This window comes from Thermothelomyces thermophilus, chromosome 1 (genome assembly GCF_000226095.1).
Source record: "Thermothelomyces thermophilus ATCC 42464 chromosome 1, complete sequence".
NCBI classification, from domain to species: Eukaryota; Fungi; Ascomycota; class Sordariomycetes; order Sordariales; family Chaetomiaceae; genus Thermothelomyces; species Thermothelomyces thermophilus.
Window position 1 is genome coordinate 1,369,206 of NC_016472.1, and position 15,891 is coordinate 1,385,096.

The window sequence follows — 15,891 nt, forward strand, 5'->3', positions numbered from 1 at the left end:
TTTTCACACATCGCAAACGCAGACTCTCCACCTCCCCAACGCCCCCTCTCAGCAGATTTGGCGGTCAAGCTGTTTGCTTATGATTAATCGCAACGAGAGCACGCCCCGTCCCGTCCGGTTGTATCGTCAGAACAAGGTTGGTGTTGTGTTGTGTTGTGTGGTTCCTGAGATTCCTCCGTGGTGCGACGGGGAGTCAACTTTGCTTCGTCGTTTCACTCGGATCCCTAGTGTATTTCGTACGCTATTGCTAGTATACTGTAGTACAATACGAGAAGGGGAGGGATGCTTGCTGGGGACCCGGCGGGTCGGTAGACCCTGGCCAGGGGTGACGGGTTTCCGGGAGCTCGAACAAGGAACGGTGCTTGGCACATACATGCACCAGTACGGGAATGTATGTACATACATGTACATACCTTACATACATGATACCACACTGTAGGTCCCGTCGGTACCAGCCGGCTGGTCTGGGATCCGTATCCCTCTTGTACGCGGGTACTCTTCTGGCTATGGTGTTACCGTACCGTCACACAGCACGAAGTATCTTTACCTCTCAAGCCGCTTGCTCAGCATCGATCGGGAACACATCCGGGCTCATTCTGGCTGGCCCTTGGTCTTCGGCCATCTAAGTTGAAGTTTCAGCAAGCCAAGTAGTCAGTGAAAGTCAATGTGTCGGAATCCCAGAGCGGGAAAGGGTCGCTGACGAAGCGGAAAATGGCGGCGGGCCAGGAGGCTCCAGAAAGGTAGTTGGTGAGACAATATAACATGAACATGCAATCGCCGGTGCCAATTGGCCCTGGACTGTGCGAATCTGCATGAGGTTTGGTTCCGGGTTCCTGCATTCATCCGAGTGTCGCTTGTCCCAATTGTACTACCCTCTCGAAATAGCTGCTTGACGTGGATCTCAAGCGCGGCGATTTTGACGAGGGTTGTGACTGCGTGGTGGCTCCCATGATTACTCCGTACACTGGTGTGAATTGTTTGATTGGCAACACCGCTCGGCATAGTTATCTCGCGGTTCGTACTCCGTAATGAGTGCATGAAATAGCGGTCAAACGCGGCCAGAGGGATGCCCACAGGCGAGAGCTGGGGGGAAGGGGGAGGAAGGGAGGTAGACGGGAAAGGCTTGGGAAGGGACGGAGGGATGCTTCTCTCGGCAAAAGATTGTTATGGGGTTCCCGGCTAGTGTACGGATTAATACTTCGTAGACGTCTCGGGACCCGAAAGTTTTCGCTTGATCGGTTCGGGACAAACAGGACATCCCACGCGGAGTGGGGAGCGGTTTGGGATCTCGATTCAATCCGCGACCGACCGGAAATCCGCCCGTGTTGGTAGCCGACATACACCGATCGATACCAGCCAAAAAAAAAAAAAAATCGTCAGATCGTCAACAGGAGTGAGAGGCTTCAACTCGAAATTCGTCAGTCCTGTCACCAAATTGAGCACTGGAACACCCCAGTGGCTTTGGGAATCTCTTCGTGATCGCCGACGGTCTGGACGACGTGGGCTGGTTCCTTGTCATCCCGCCCGGTGCGACAACCAAGAGGAACATGGCTGGCTGATGGCGCCGCGCGTTCACTTGGCACCTAGTGTACTCCGTAGTGAGACAGGAAGCGGGGCGTTCCAGAGTGTCGGGAACTGCTGGCGAATGATGAGAGGCCGGGCTCTGGGGAGCAATTTCTTGGCGCCCCGGAGAGTGCGTCGGTTGGAAGAAGGTTCCAAACCGGGATGCCGATCCATCATGGATCCTTGGGTCATGGCGCCGAAACAGTCCGCGGCCCAAACCGAGGACAATCGGGAGCACCGCTACACAGTACACTACACCAGTGTACGCTAGTATAAGGAGATAGATTAGCATGCTTGGTTGGCTGGTCCCATGTTGACTTTTCCGCGGTATCCCGCTTGACGCGAGGATGACGGGACATTCCCAGCGAGTTTCCATGGTTCGCAAGCTACTTTAGTCGATCGATGCCTAGTCCATTTTAATAATACCAGCTGTACATACTTCGTAGGATGCTCCGAGTCAAGGGCTCTAGCCCAGCGATTATTACGCTCGTGTACCACATTACACACTATGCGGTTGGCGACAGTGTTGTATGAAGAAGAGGCGCGAGGCGCAGGTGGCTGGGCAAACCACTGCAGTACTCCGTTCAGCGGCAGTAGTGAAGTGTCAGTGGAGAGAAATGGAAGAACAAGCCCGAGCACCCAAACTGGTAGAGAAAGCCGGTCACATGGCGCGCTACTGCACTAGTGTAACGACCATACACTACTCCGTACTCCGTAGTGTATATGGTAGAGGATAGCGCGGTGTTGAGATTAGTCGCATTTCAGCTCCAACGGACGTGGCCCGAAGAGGTTGGGATGGACCCACTCGACTCTCCATCGGTTGATTTCAAGGTCGCCATGCGATTCGCTTCGGCAGTGAGGACTCGTTGTCCTGGTTGCCTAACAAGTCTCGGGCGGGCGGTCATAAGGTTGCAACTGGCCAGTTTTATTACCAGTAGTGTAGCACTGCACTACGGAATAGACGAATCGTTTTCACCGGGCTCCAAAATCGTACAGCCTCTTTTGTTTTGATTGGGTGTTTCCCTACGGAGCACAACCAGCGGCCATACCCTACACTACGCTTATTACACGTGCCCGGTGTGGTGGGTGCTCGACGCTTCGACCCGACAGCTCGGAGCCGACAAACCAGCTTACTTGTCTCCCACGCATCGGCCGCCAGCCAGTGCTGCCTGCCTGGTGTGCACTGTGCCGACTTTTCGCGGGTACACCGGGGCAGCTTGGCTCCCTCCCGGCCTGCACATCGGCGGTTCTTTGCTGTAAATCTCTCCTTTTTTTCCCCGTGTCTGAAGCCGAACTCTGGACAATCGTTAATTATAGCCTGCAAAAGGCCGCATCAATCTGGCCTTACTTGTCGTGTAGGGGACCTGAGATACGGGGATTGCTTTCTAGCTACAGTGGCGATACTGTACGGCCTGCCTGGAACGAACTGTCTGTAGTGTACTAGGTGGTATGGGTAAGTTTCTTCCCTATGACGGGTACTAATAAGGGTCTCCGCCTACAACACCACATTGAGAAACAAAAGCGCAGAAAACAATACCAGCACTAGGATTTTGCTTTAAAAATCATATACTTTATATAATAAGAGACGTATTTATTATATTATCTTATATATACCATTTTTCTCTTTGGTTAATGATGTTGTGTATATCTTGAAGATGTATTTCTGGTACTTTGCAACAAACGCCTGGGAAGCATGGGAGTTTTTCCGTGTCACCCCGGTCGGTACCTGCCTAGGGGGAAAAAACTTTGGCTCGCAACCACAGTACGGACGTACTACAGTAAGCCGTACCAAGTTGGATGGCGCGCTCCACAACTTTCTGCCGGTCAACTGACTGTGTCCTCGACAGTGCCAGTCCTGGTTATTCACACGAGTCTATCTTAGTGGTCATGGCTTATGCAGTGTGTTGGGGGCCAGCTTACCTGCTTATCGTTTCGAGGGCCAATTTGCGAGCGGCGGGTTGCTGACAGGACGGAAGGATCGTCGATGCGGCCCTTGAAACCGTGTTTCATGCAACAAGCAGAAGCGTGGAAGGAGTTCCATGCCGCGATCGGGGCAGCGAACGGTCGGTGAGGACTGCGTCGAGCGTTAAACGCCCCAGTCACTGCCCTGGCCAGCAATGCAAGGTACTAAAATGCGTTGGACTCAGCTAGGGTAGGACCAAGGAGGCTAGGTATGTAGTGTATGTACCTCCGTACCCCGGTTAGAGAAAAAGAGGGGGGGGGGGGGGTGGGGTTGGGGGTAGACGTAAGGTACCTGAGGTATGTATTATACCTGTAAGTAATATATGTATATAAAGTACATACATACCAAGTACTGTACATACATACACTGTGCCAGCGCCGGATACGGGAGCGGGAGCGGGAACTAGGACGGAAAAGCCCCGTGATGGGGCCCTGTATGTACGTCTGGCGACGCACCCAGACCATTGGGACGGCTCATGAAGCTGTGCAAAACACTGAACTCCGTGGCAGGTTTCACTCCGCAACTGAACGATACCTTTCGCAGCCCCTCCGCAATAATTCACACCGACCCGAGCGGTCAGTCGTGTATGCTGCCCTTGTAAGAGCGCCTTTCCGCTGCTTTCTCACTCCCCACATGTTTCAGACGGTCCAGTGCTCCTCCCACACCTATAGTAACCAAGGCTCACTTTTGCGCGGGACGTCGCGGGAACTCCACACAGGCCGCAACCCTGCTCTTTACTGGGCGAATCCCGCCAAACCCTGAACCCTGGGTTTCCCACCACAACTGGGCGGGGCCTTGTTTGATGGATGGGCGGGTAATTATTAGGCGCCCTTGCCCAGAGAACCCACCCACCGACACATGGCGAGACGGCCAGCTAGCGCGTCTCATCAAACTCGGAACTACCATGTACCAAAACCCATCATCTCGGTCCTCTACGCGCTTATAATACAGCTTATACCTCTTATCTCGCATTTCTGTGCGGACTACAGTACGCGCACATCTACAGGCGACCCTCCGTACTGCCTCGTGCATTTGTACGGTAACGCTGATTCTTTTTTCCTCTTTTTGCATTTCCCTGCCGAGACCCTGGCTCTGCATCATTGCGACGTCGAGGATTTTAAAGGCCCCCCCCCCTGCCGCTTCCTCTCCCCAAACAGCAGCATAACCGAACGAGGGCGTTGTTGGCCCAAGGCCGCCGGCATCGACCGCATCGACCACATCGACCGTAATTTTTAGCTGCAACCGCGCTCTGCTAATTGTTATATAACGCGCTAGCTGGCCAACTCTGCGACCACGTCGAATGCCGGCCGCGCCTGCCACCGACCCGTAAAGCATCACGCCGGGCGTTACAAGTTCTCAGGTGAGCAATTGTTGCCCTCGTCGATTGTTTTCCTCTCTTCGCACTCCGGGGTCCCTAACAGGTCTCGTGGTCCACGGGTGTGCGGGATCCCGGCTTCGACCTTCGCCAGTCCTCGTCTCATGTGTTCTACTTTTCCTTCTCCCCTCCCCACCTTCACGCCGTCCTCTTCGCCTTCCTGAACTGCCAATCCACTCTGCGGTTAGTCACGGCGTCTTGTCTCTTCCATCCCTTTCCCATCCCGTGTCATTGGCTACGTCCTTTACACCTGTTTCGTTCTCCCTTGGTCACGCTGCTTGGCCCCGCCTCTGTGACATTATACATTATTTAATTGTTCACTCAACTCCTGGAGCCTAACATCAGTTCTCGTTATAGTCTGCGGTTCGTCCTCGCGAGCCAGAACCGCCACTTCTAGTTGTTCATGAACGGCTCGTCCGTGCCGAAACAATGTCTTCCGCTGATTCGGCCGTGGCAATGGACTCCGAGCCTTATAGAGGCCACCTGTGAGTTCAGCCCAGCCGACATGGCGATGAAACACGCGATTTGAAGCTGACTGTGGTCACCCTCCCTGCAGTACCAACGGAGTGTCGCAGAATCGCACCTACCAAGAAGTCTATGCCGAAAACGGCCGCTGGTACGGTACGTTCAAAAAGGGAAAGTACATGTTTCCCATCGACGAAGTGAGCCTTCCCCTTTTTCTCACGCCGATGGGGGCCCGGGGAAGCTGACGCTTGCTGAAGACCGAACTGGAGAGGCTCGACGTCTTCCACAAAATCTTCCTCGTTGCACGCCAGGAGGCCACTCACAGTGCCCCCTTCCCCAACCAAGAAACCCCTCACATCTTGGACCTGGGCTGTGGCACAGGGATCTGGGGCATTGACATGGCAGAGTACGCCGCCCTGCGCGATCCGATTGTGCTTTCATCGGTTCCAGTTTAGCTCCGCTAACATCGTCTTACCCCTTGAGCAGTAAATATCCCGGTGGTGTCCATGTTGGCGTCGACCTCAACTACATTCAGCCTGAATTGTGAGTGCCACCCGTGAGTCGGCCCTCACGCCGTGCTGCTCACACATCCTAGCATTCCCGCCAACATGCGCTTCTTGCAAAAGGATATCGAGGACAGGTGGCAGGACTTGGACCCGGGCACGTGGGACCTGATCCATATGCGCTGTCTCATGGGCAGTATCAGCAATTGGCCTCGGGTATACGCCGAGATTTACAGGTAGGTCGAGCCTCGTCGCTCATCCGGAGCGACAGGAAACACTGCTGACTGACCATCTCTAAGGCATCTGAAGCCGTACTACGGCTACTTTGAGCAAGTCGAGATCGACTGGACCCCGCGCTGTGACGATGGCTCGCTGCCGCGGAACGGCTACCTCGTGCAGTGGGCAACCCAGCTCATGGATGTCATGGACAGCTTTGGCCGCCCTATGCGCTTTAATAGCAACACCATCAAGCAGCAACTAGCCGATGCCGGGTTCGACGACATCAAGGAAGAGATTATTCAGTTGCCCGTCAATGGCTGGCCTATTGACACACACGGCAAAGCCCTTGGTCGTTGGTTCAACCTAGGGATTCGGCAAGCCCTCCAGCCACTTAGCTTGGCGCCTTTGTGTCGAGGCCTTGGCCGGACCCCAGCAGAGGTACAGGAGCTGGCTGAAAATACCAAGCATGAAGTGTTCAGCAACAGCGTGCGCGCCTACTGCACGTTGTAAGTGCCATTGCGTGTTGTGATTCTTTCTTCAGCGTAATTCTTGCGAGGTTACTTGGCTGACCGGCTTCAGACACATCTTTACCGCCAGAAAGCCACGGTGAGTCCTGGCCTGTTGTTGCTGTCATGGATTACTCTGCAGGATCGTGGCACGCACAACCCAGGCCGATGGTCGGGGCAGTAGGCCATTCGGCGTATCCGCTGCTCCTCCGACACAAGGCCAGACCTGGTTCGCCGGCGAATCACGGGACTTCCGTTTTTCTAGAATTTCACTTTCTGCTGGCTTGTTGGAGACCATACACCACCCGGAACGACCGGGGACGGCAGCCCCATAGCCGATCATCCGGCTGCCCTCCCCCCCCCCCTCAACCCCTTCTCCCCCCTCACCCCCACCCCGGGGGGTACTTGTTTGGAACGCACCCTGTCTCAGCTGAAGAGGAACTGCAATCTGCGACACCAGAGTGGACAACCCTCCAGCACTCGCTGCTTTTCCGTTGCCATGTCAACCCCGCGGCCATGGGACAGCAAGGACGGCAACCCGTTTCTTCATAACTACATCCCGCCAAATTCGTTGGTTACCTCTCTATAATGTTAAGCTCGTCTTCTTCTCTCCCCTCAAAGTGTGCGGGGTTTGCGACATGGAGGACAGACAGGAAGAGCATTTGGATCGACCCCAAAGCAGCGTGTGCGGTGGCAAGTTACTGGGCTCAGTGCAACCGGAGCTTTGGTGTCATCGGACACATCAGAGCTACTCTATATCTTGCTGCAGTTGGCAATTCAATCATGCGGCCATGCAACTCAATTCACTCCGCTGCTGCCCAGGAAATGGAGGAAGCCGATTGGGGCCCCAAAGCAGGCCCGGCCCCACCAGCCACCGCAGAGTTATCTGAACATGCCAACCCGACGTCTACGCAGTCACCGATGCTGCCCCCGCCTTACCCCCACCACGACGAAGGCTGGAAGTGAGAAGCCCGGCTACGGTTTCGAAATTAGCACGGCCGGGGGGGGGGGGGGGGGTTCACCCCTTGATGGTGTGTCGGCAGTCCTTAATGGGATATTGGGTAATGGGGAGCTATCAAGGTTGTGTTGTACATACATCTCGGTCTCGGGTCCGGATGGCCTACCCTGTCCACCTTCCCCCGTCCAAGAAGCAACCTTGGCATCTTAGCTAACTCGGTTGGCACTTCGCGATCCCCATTTCATGTATATAGCCCAAAGGGAAGGAAAAAAAAAGGAAGATCTCAAAGGCTGCTATGTATCAACCGTTCTCGTGGGCTGTTCGCTATTCCCTGGTTTTCGATGCTCAGTTCAGGGCGTCGCTTGGGAGTATCTTGGTTTCCTCTCTTTTACCATGATGTTCTAATTCTCTTTACAGCAGGACACTGATGAGCTCTTGTGTTCCCCCCTTCATCCTCTCCCCCCCAATGTCTCTTCCATCCATCAACGATGTTCACATGAGCTCGCGGCCCAGGATTTCCTAGTCATTGCTCGAAGGGTATGGAAGTCTGATTTCATGACTAGCCATCTGGAATCGGGCTATATGGTCTGCCAAATCGACCATGCCATCATGAGCGGAGAGTAAATGTGAAGGGAAATGGGGCTGTGCACAGAGCAGAGAGCAAGAGGAGCGAGAGGCCCATACACAGCTCTAATAACGGCTACCCTAACCGGCGAGTATGTTCGACTTGAAGAACCATTGGTCGCAAAACCTTGCAGAGAGAGAGTGAGGCGGGTCAGGCTGACAGGCGCTACTGTAACGTCGGCCAGCAACAGCGGCCAGCAACAGCGGCCAGCACCCCCTAAACGGGTAAGGCGAGATCTGCAAGACGAGGCCCAACTGCATCTGCGGCCCATGCAGTAGAAGAATACGACATCAAGAATATAGGACTAGAGAGAAAGGGGGGGGGGGGGAGGGGGAATATGGGGTCGAGAGAAGAGTCAGGGGACGGGGGTGGCAAGCCGACCTCACTACGAGCAGGACCTTGCGGGCGGCACTACCCAGCTGCGGGACTTCAGCGCGTCTTGCCGGAGATGAGAAGGCACTCGAAGAGGGCACTCGAAAAAGAGAGCGAAAAGACAACAGTTGACGATGGGCAGCCGAGGGAACGCCCAAAACGGGATAGAGCTTAATATAAATTACTCCGTATTGTCCACCTCCTCCCTACCGCTACCCAACATGTACCCCCTGACTCGACCCGATGGCTTGGCCTCACCGCTCTAATAATCTGTACACGCTCACTCAATCACCCACTTGCATCTGACATACATCCGCCTCCCTAATCACTCCAGCCCCCGACAACCCACCTTCTCCCCCCCCCCCCCCCCCGGGGTACGCGCTCTTCTATTAGCGATCAGACACTCACCAAACGTATCGCCCGCGTCCCCAGGTCAGGTCAGGTTGCGCCATGCCATCGATCTACGGTCGTCCACCCGCGGCCCGCGGCCAAGACGACACAGAACCACACCACCACCGGTCATAAAGTAGGTAATTCCGCCCATCATCGCCTTTTCTCTCTCTCTCTCTCTCTCTCTCTCTCTCTTGGGTTTGATTATAATTTGATATCCCGTACGTCCCCATCGCAAAAAATAACCCCACTACTCCTTCCCTCACCAGGTTTAGGACCTATCGCGATTCGTCCCGCTCGTTACATTCCCCAGATCGGACACCGGGGAAGGGAGGGGGGGTTTATCTCCTAGCCATCATCTCTTTGGTCGGGCAAGGGGCAGGAGACGGCCGAAGGACCGGAAAGCCAGCCACGCCGCATTTTGCAAGCCTGGGTGGGTGGGGGAAGGGACGGACTTTTGGAGTGGAAAAAAAAAGGGGGGGGGACGGGGGGCGGAGATCGGTAGGGCTGACTGACGCCGACTGGCTGACTGGCTGGGCTGACTTGGCTGACTTGGCCAGCTGGCTAGCTAGATCCGGTAAGTTCTGTCCAGTCCATCCAAGAATAATGATGAGGAGCGCAGAGGCATGCTTCGAGAGGGCGGCCATGTGATTGGTGACGTTGAGGATACAATGTTCTTTTCTTTCATTCTTTCATTCATGACTGCTAGGAAACGTGACGGCAGGCGTGAGTGGCAAGAACGGGAGAGAGGACGAATGCGGGATATTTCGTCTTGATTGACTTGATGCAGAAGATTCTAGTGGTAGTGTACAGGAGACAAATGAAAAGCGACATAAGCTCCTCGGCTACCGCGGACAAGGGAGAGACGAGGACAGGGAGACAAGACAGATGAGGGAAAGGGGAGAGAAATAAACAGCGGGGGGCAAGATACCTTCTAACCTTTCCCCATTTCGGCTTGCCCTCCCGGATATTTTTTGGGGGGGGGGGTCTTTACCCAGACGAACGGAACCAAAGGTAAAGGATGGGAACCCTAACCCATCAGGAACCTTCCCTGACTCGATAGGTCGTAACGCCCGTTCGCAGGGCCCAGGTGTGTGGTAGCACCGAATGAGTTCGCGGATTTTTTAGTATCAGCGGCACTCCCTTCCACCCCGATACGCCACCAAGTCTATCCTCTTCCCTAGAGAGAACACATAATATGTTCGCCCTCTTCGCTCGTCTCCCTTGCTTCCCTTGCGCCTACCCCGGCATGCCAAACGGACGGACGACTGCGAAGAGAGATGCTCCGGCAGAAAGACGCCGGGTGAGAGAAAAGTCCGGCTCTAGTCAAACATCCTCTTCTCACCGTAAAAAAAAAAAAAAAACACAACATGATACACAGCCCCCAGCTCCCCCTGCTGAGTCAGCTACCAGAACTCCAACTCACTTTAGTGGTGAGCAGCATGGGTCTCGCCATGGTAGCCAATCAGCTTGAACCTGCCGATCATCTCGCCGACGGTGAAGAAGCCCAGGCACTCGGCCAGGAGCACGCCGCCGGCCGCCACTTGTGTCCTCGAGAGGTTCCGGAGCTGCTGGGGGTTGAGCGAGTGCGCGAGGTTCGAGAAGAAGGCGCCGGGGTGCTGCAGCTGCTTCCACAGGTTCTGGAAGTAGGTCTGGAACGTGGAAATGGAACTGTGCGGTCGGGAGATGTCAGCAACCGTCCCCGAGCGGAAGCGCAAAACAAACGAAACAAAACAAAACAAAACAGGAGGGCCACCTCGGGGAGTGGCAGCCTCCCGGAAGATGAGACGGGGGTTCCCAGGGAATGGGAACCTAGATCGGGAAGGAGGAGAGAGGGAAGGGGAAGAAGAGTGGTTATTGGACTTACGGTGGGGTCATGTTTTGGCCCTTGAAGACAAGCTTGGCCAGTTCAAGACCGACCTTGGAGTAGTAGACGACGAAGGGAGTCTGGCCTGCACCGGGGGGGAAGGGGGGGGGAGAAGGAAATGTCAGTCATTGGAGCCACGATGACAGTCTCCCGACCTCAGCACACATCATCCGCCCTGCGTCTCGGTCCGTCACACCCGCCCGCAACCCATGTACGCGATCACCCCACGGGGCGCAGCAAAAATGGAGGAGGGGAGCAGGTGAGACGAGACCGACGACGCAAACAAAGCGGGGCTCGAGTGCCGAATTCTGGAGCAGGGCAGGGCGAGGTAGGCGGGGCGGGGTGTCGTTCTTACGCTCGACGAAGGCAACCAGACGTCCTGTGCGGCCGCCCACGCGGCTCAGCGCACCCGAGACACCCTTGGCGGCGCTGACGATGGCCGGGCCCCCGGCCGCCGTGACGCGCGACAGGCCCTGGGCGGCCTTGGACGAGGCCTCGGACGCGGTTGACGAGGCCTTGGAGGCGGTCTGCTTGGCGGCCTCGGCGGCCTTTGTTGTTGTCGAGTTGCTGGCGGTCGACTCGAAGCGCGCCAGGGTGCGGCCCATCGAGAGGCCCGATCGCCTCATGACCAGGGCGAAGGACATTTTTGGTTGGAGGGTGGAGGGATCGGGATTGTCGTTTCTCTCTTTTGCGGGTTAAAGCGAGCGGGGGGGAAAAAGAAAAAGAAAATAGTGACGCGGATGGAGAGGCCGCAAATGCAAAACTTCGGCGGGCGGAGACTCGGGGCGCACGGCCAAGGAGCAATTGCGGATGGGCTGCCGTGTGACAGGAGCTGGCTTTCCGGGGTGAAAGGAACCTACGATATCGCGCACGTCGGACGGGATGGAGCCGGGAAGTCAAGAAAAATTGGAATGCTCGGAAGATATCGAAAGGCGTTTGGCCGTCTAGCCAGGTTTCTCGGCAAGATCGCGACCAATCAGGTGGCCTAATTGAAAGCTGGGGCCAAAGCTCAGACGGGTTTAAGCTCCCCCGTACAAAGTACATACTTTGTAATGAGTGTACTACGGTAATGGGCCTGCAGGTCGAATTGTACACTACGGAGTACCTAAGTAGGTTCTCCTCTGCAAACCACGTACTGTACGGAGTATGGATTACACCATCACCTGTTTACTCACATTGTGCCCATAGTTCTCTCTTCCTTAGGCCTTCTTTTGCTAATCTATACTCCATTCCAATTATCGATGAAAGTCGTCAACAAAGCAAAGTACATGAAAAATATCCTATTAACCGCCATCGCGCCAATGGGACTCCGACCGAACCAACAATGACCCGAACAAGGTACAGCACCGCAGGCGTTATCAGAGGTAGCACCGCGTAACTACCTAGGCAACTAACAGTGCTGCGGGCTGGACCCGGATTCAGTGTGTCACACCCGCCCTAGATCTCTATGCGCCGATGTCGAGATGCAAACGAAGCAAAAGGGAAAACGCCAAAGGGTTAAAATTAAAATATAAAAAATATCAATGATGCTTCAATCCAGGCTCTGGATCTGCACCTTGATAGCGCCGGTCTTGGGATCCGACGCCGTCCCGAACGCCTTGATGGCGTCCTCTAGGCCGAAGCGGTGCGTGACGAGCCTCTTGAGGTCGATGACACCGTTCTGGACCAGGCGGATGGCCCGCGGCCAGGTGTTGCAGTAGCGGTACTGGAACTGCAGGTCGACCTCGCGGACGCTGGCGCGCATGAAGGGGATCTGGATCTCGTTCTTGCCGACGCCGATGACAAACACCTTGCCGCCGAACTTGACCGCCCAGATGGCGGCGGCGATGCTGCTCTCGACGCCCGTGCACTCGAGCGCCACCGCGGGCTCGATGCCCCCGAAGCTCTTGACGATCGCCTTGGCCGACTCCTCGGCCGACAGCCGCTCGACCTTGTGGGTGACGACCTCCGGGCAGATCTCCTTGGCGAAACGCAGCCGGCCCTCGTCAATGTCCGTGATGACCAGCGGGCACGCGCCGGCCGCCTTGCAGCAGAGCATCGTGATGAGGCCGATGGGTCCCGCGCCGCAGACGAGCACCGGGTCGCCCAGCCGCACCTCGGCCCTCTGCAGGCCCGCGAGGGCCACCGAGAGGGGCTCGAGCATCGCGCCGTCCTCGTACGACATGTCGCCGATCTTGTGGCACCACACGGCCGGGTGGTTGACGTAGCGCCGCAGCAGGCCCGGCACGGGCGGCGTCGACAGGAAGTCGACCTTCTCGCACCCGTTGTACCGGCCCGTCAGGCACGGCTCGCACTCGTTGCAGATCACCTGGGGCTCCACGGCGACGCGGTCCCCCACCTTGAGGCTCGTCACGCTGGGGTGCACGGCGATGACCTCGCCGGCGGACTCGTGGCCGAGAATGTGGTCGCAACCGACGATCATGGGGCCGATGCAGCCGTGCTTCCAGAAGTGGACATCCGACCTATACAGAGACCAAAGACAAAACAGGACCGTGTGAGCTCTCTCGAAACGCCTGCCTCTTCCGCCCTCCCCGGGGGATTTTTTTCTCTCTCTCTTTCTTTTTTTCTCTTTCTCGGATGAAGTTCTTACCCGCAGATACCTGTGCTCCTGATGGCGACGGTCACCTGACCCTCCTTAAGCTCCTCTCCCTTCTGGACGCTCTCCAGCGTCGGTGTGGCCTCGCTAACCCACAGGTCGTGGTTGGGATTCGTGAAGACGCCAATGTTGGGCTTGGAGGCCTTGACCGCACCGGTGGTACCATTGATACCCTCGGTACCGTTGGTACCGTTGACGCTCTTGATGCCGTTCATGGTGACTGTCGGGGGGGAGGACGGAAAGGGTGGGAGGGCGGAAGGGCGGAAAGGAAAGGGGCAAGCGTAGAATCCGGGTACGAGGTGACGAGGCTTGACTTCTCGAACGCTTGGGGGAAGGCGGGGTAGAGTGGGAGGTTACGTCGTCTTATACGAACCTGCTCTGCCTGCTTCCGGCGAGACGATCATCTGCAGGTTCCGCATGGGGACACGCAGGGTTCAGCATTACATCCATCCACCCGGCGACCGTCTTCGCATCGACGGGTGCACCTGGCTAAGTTGTTAGTTGCGCACGGCTCCACCCGATATCTGATTTCCCGCAAATGCAAGCGATGCAAGACGGTCTCTGATGGGCACGGAAGAAACGCCGTTCCACCAAAGACAGGCCTCGGCCTCGATGGACCGCCGGCCGGGGGATTGGTAGGCTATATAAGGGACATTCTTTGAGTCATGTGGCATCTCTGCAGCAAGCCCGCAGCCCACACACTTTCGTTATCGCGGGCACTCCGCACACTTCGGCACCCCGATGACCGAAGCTCAAAGATAGCGCCCGAGGGGCAGCCTCCACGTTTTTCCTCTATGCGCGCCAATCACCGGGCCGGGAACCCGCCGGCGAGCGGGTGCGCGTGGGACATGGAGCCCCCGTTGTGGGGGTTGAGCTCGCGGCCGAAGTAGGTTTAAGTTGGTTACCCCACGCTTCAACCGAGTCGACGTCTTACAAAGTTGGTGCTGGCCCCGCGGGGATTCAAGTAATGCCGGTGCGCAACGTTGCCAGTAAATTATCGCGATATCTTGTTTCCGTCCAGCGAACCATCGGCCGCTATGCTTTTGATCTCGACGATCGTCGCTTCGTGATACGGTGCTCTACACAAAACAAGAATATACATTTTTTGAGGATTACTTTGCCCGTCACCGAACGATGCTGAAGTTCCAAAACTAGTTCACCTTTCAATAGACCAAGGATAAGAAACAAACCAAACCCCACAAAGCTCCCCGCCGCCGAAGCGCCCGCCCCCAGACCAATGGGCAACTTGTCTACTCCACAAAGGCTTCACGACCGCGTGCGGCAAAGGTGTACGGAAGTACGCTTTGGACGGAGTACTAGGCCTGCTAATCGCGCGTAGAGATTGGACTTTATCCGACAGTCAGGTCAACTCCAACGCCACAGTCTGGTGGGCAAAAATTGTGGATTCGCGGATTCAATCGACTTCCAACCTCCCTCCCTTCCATCGCGGTCCCTTTTCGGTCCCATAACCCCCACCGCTCTCGTTCACGTTCGTTCCACTTCGCGTCCGTCTCTCATATCGTCTGCAACGGCCATATCGCGGGGGCGTTACCTGTGGCTGCAGCAAGTTTCCTGCCGGCGACGCGGCCCTGAAGGATGTAGTGGTTCGGATGTTCGAGTTGCTCGGCTCGCGATTCTCGGACAACTTGGTTACGAAGGGGGGGATAAGATCGGATGGTTGGGGACGGTAAGCATGAATGGGGGCGGTTGGGCGAGAGCGTCAAAAACAACGGCCAGAACTCGAATGTTTGTCGCAACAGTGGTGATGAAGAACACTGGCAGCCAGTTCGAGCCCCAGTCCGAGAACCACTCCCAACACGGCGAAAGGAAGAAGATGGGTCAGCCAGGTAGGTGCAGCCCCAAACCAAACTAGGGAAGCCCTAGGGAAGCCGAGCTATTGTCGAAGAGCCCCGAGCAGTTCAGGTGTTACTGGCATCTCCAACGAGAGGCCTGGCATACCCGCGCGGGCGAGAGGCGTGGGAAGGGGATTCGTCAGATCAGGAGGTTGGAAATGGCAAGCACAAAACCCGCGAAACCTCCCCACGTAGCTCTGGAAGTACTTCGTACAACCTAGTCATTGAAGACTCGGTGGGGCTAGGATCCAGCGAATTGGCCCAAGGGTGTATTGTGCATTGCGCAGGAGCCGGTCTTGGAGCTCTTTTGCGGGAGGTTCTCCCGCTGTTACGAGTGACATTGCGTATCCTCAGTTCGTTCTTTCGTAGAACGTCTGATCACGCATCAAGAAAACGATGACGATGATGAAACACTAGGAAACAGAAATCGAGACATGATTCTATGGGGGAGTTAGGACTCCTAGTTGGCTCAAAGTTGTGCCAAAGGTTGGATGTTTGGCTTGGTGCGCACGCTGCGTACGGTTACGTTTCGTTTATCAACAAGCAAGCAAAGGAGCTCTTGTCATCTGAAATCCGTGCATCTCCCCGTGTTTGCACAATGCAAGGCGGTAAGGTTAGGGTTAGGGTTATAAATTG

At 56.0% G+C, this 15,891-nt stretch overlaps 3 protein-coding genes across 3 annotated transcripts; 1 reads left to right on the forward strand and 2 right to left on the reverse strand.

The window, feature by feature from the left end:
* Positions 1–4,715: 4,715 nt before the first annotated feature.
* Positions 4,716–6,708, forward strand: MYCTH_2294559 (uncharacterized protein). The gene is made up of 8 exons (XM_003658561.1): positions 4,716–4,886; positions 5,259–5,386; positions 5,458–5,563; positions 5,624–5,772; positions 5,853–5,909; positions 5,962–6,105; positions 6,169–6,594; positions 6,668–6,708. Exons 2-8 carry the CDS (start codon positions 5,331–5,333, stop codon positions 6,696–6,698), a joined length of 969 nt encoding a protein of 322 aa, XP_003658609.1. The 5' UTR covers positions 4,716–4,886; positions 5,259–5,330; the 3' UTR covers positions 6,699–6,708.
* Positions 6,709–9,715: 3,007 nt separating this feature from the next.
* MYCTH_2313342 (uncharacterized protein) lies at positions 9,716–11,683 on the reverse strand. Its single transcript, XM_003658562.1, has 3 exons — positions 11,162–11,683; positions 10,807–10,891; positions 9,716–10,610 (listed from the first exon to the last, which is right to left on the reverse strand). The coding sequence occupies exons 1-3, from the start codon at positions 11,448–11,450 to the stop codon at positions 10,367–10,369; spliced, it is 618 nt and encodes a 205-aa protein (XP_003658610.1). The 5' UTR covers positions 11,451–11,683; the 3' UTR covers positions 9,716–10,366.
* Positions 11,684–12,265: 582 nt separating this feature from the next.
* MYCTH_62052 (L-arabinitol 4-dehydrogenase) lies at positions 12,266–13,646 on the reverse strand. Its single transcript, XM_003658563.1, has 2 exons — positions 13,397–13,646; positions 12,266–13,268 (listed from the first exon to the last, which is right to left on the reverse strand). The coding sequence occupies exons 1-2, from the start codon at positions 13,615–13,617 to the stop codon at positions 12,338–12,340; spliced, it is 1,152 nt and encodes a 383-aa protein (XP_003658611.1). The 5' UTR covers positions 13,618–13,646; the 3' UTR covers positions 12,266–12,337.
* Between the last annotated feature and the right edge of the window lie 2,245 nt (positions 13,647–15,891).

Bases quoted from the DNA above. Each gene is read 5' to 3' on its own strand.
- MYCTH_62052 (XM_003658563.1), bottom strand. From the start codon at position 13,617: ATGAACGGCATCAAGAGCGTCAACGGTACCAACGGTACCGAGGGTATC. The intron at 13,269-13,396 runs GTAAGAACTTCA...GTCTCTGTATAG, and splicing joins AGGAGCACAGGTATCTGCGG to GTCGGATGTCCACTTCTGGA.
- MYCTH_2313342 (XM_003658562.1), bottom strand. From the start codon at position 11,450: ATGTCCTTCGCCCTGGTCATGAGGCGATCGGGCCTCTCGATGGGCCGC. The intron at 10,892-11,161 runs GTAAGAACGACA...CCCCCGGTGCAG, and splicing joins TCTGGTTGCCTTCGTCGAGC to GCCAGACTCCCTTCGTCGTC. The intron at 10,611-10,806 runs GTAAGTCCAATA...CCGACCGCACAG, and splicing joins GGCCAAAACATGACCCCACC to TTCCATTTCCACGTTCCAGA.
- MYCTH_2294559 (XM_003658561.1), top strand. From the start codon at position 5,331: ATGTCTTCCGCTGATTCGGCCGTGGCAATGGACTCCGAGCCTTATAGA. The intron at 5,773-5,852 runs GTACGCCGCCCT...CCCCTTGAGCAG, and splicing joins TGGGGCATTGACATGGCAGA to TAAATATCCCGGTGGTGTCC. The intron at 6,106-6,168 runs GTAGGTCGAGCC...ACCATCTCTAAG, and splicing joins GTATACGCCGAGATTTACAG to GCATCTGAAGCCGTACTACG.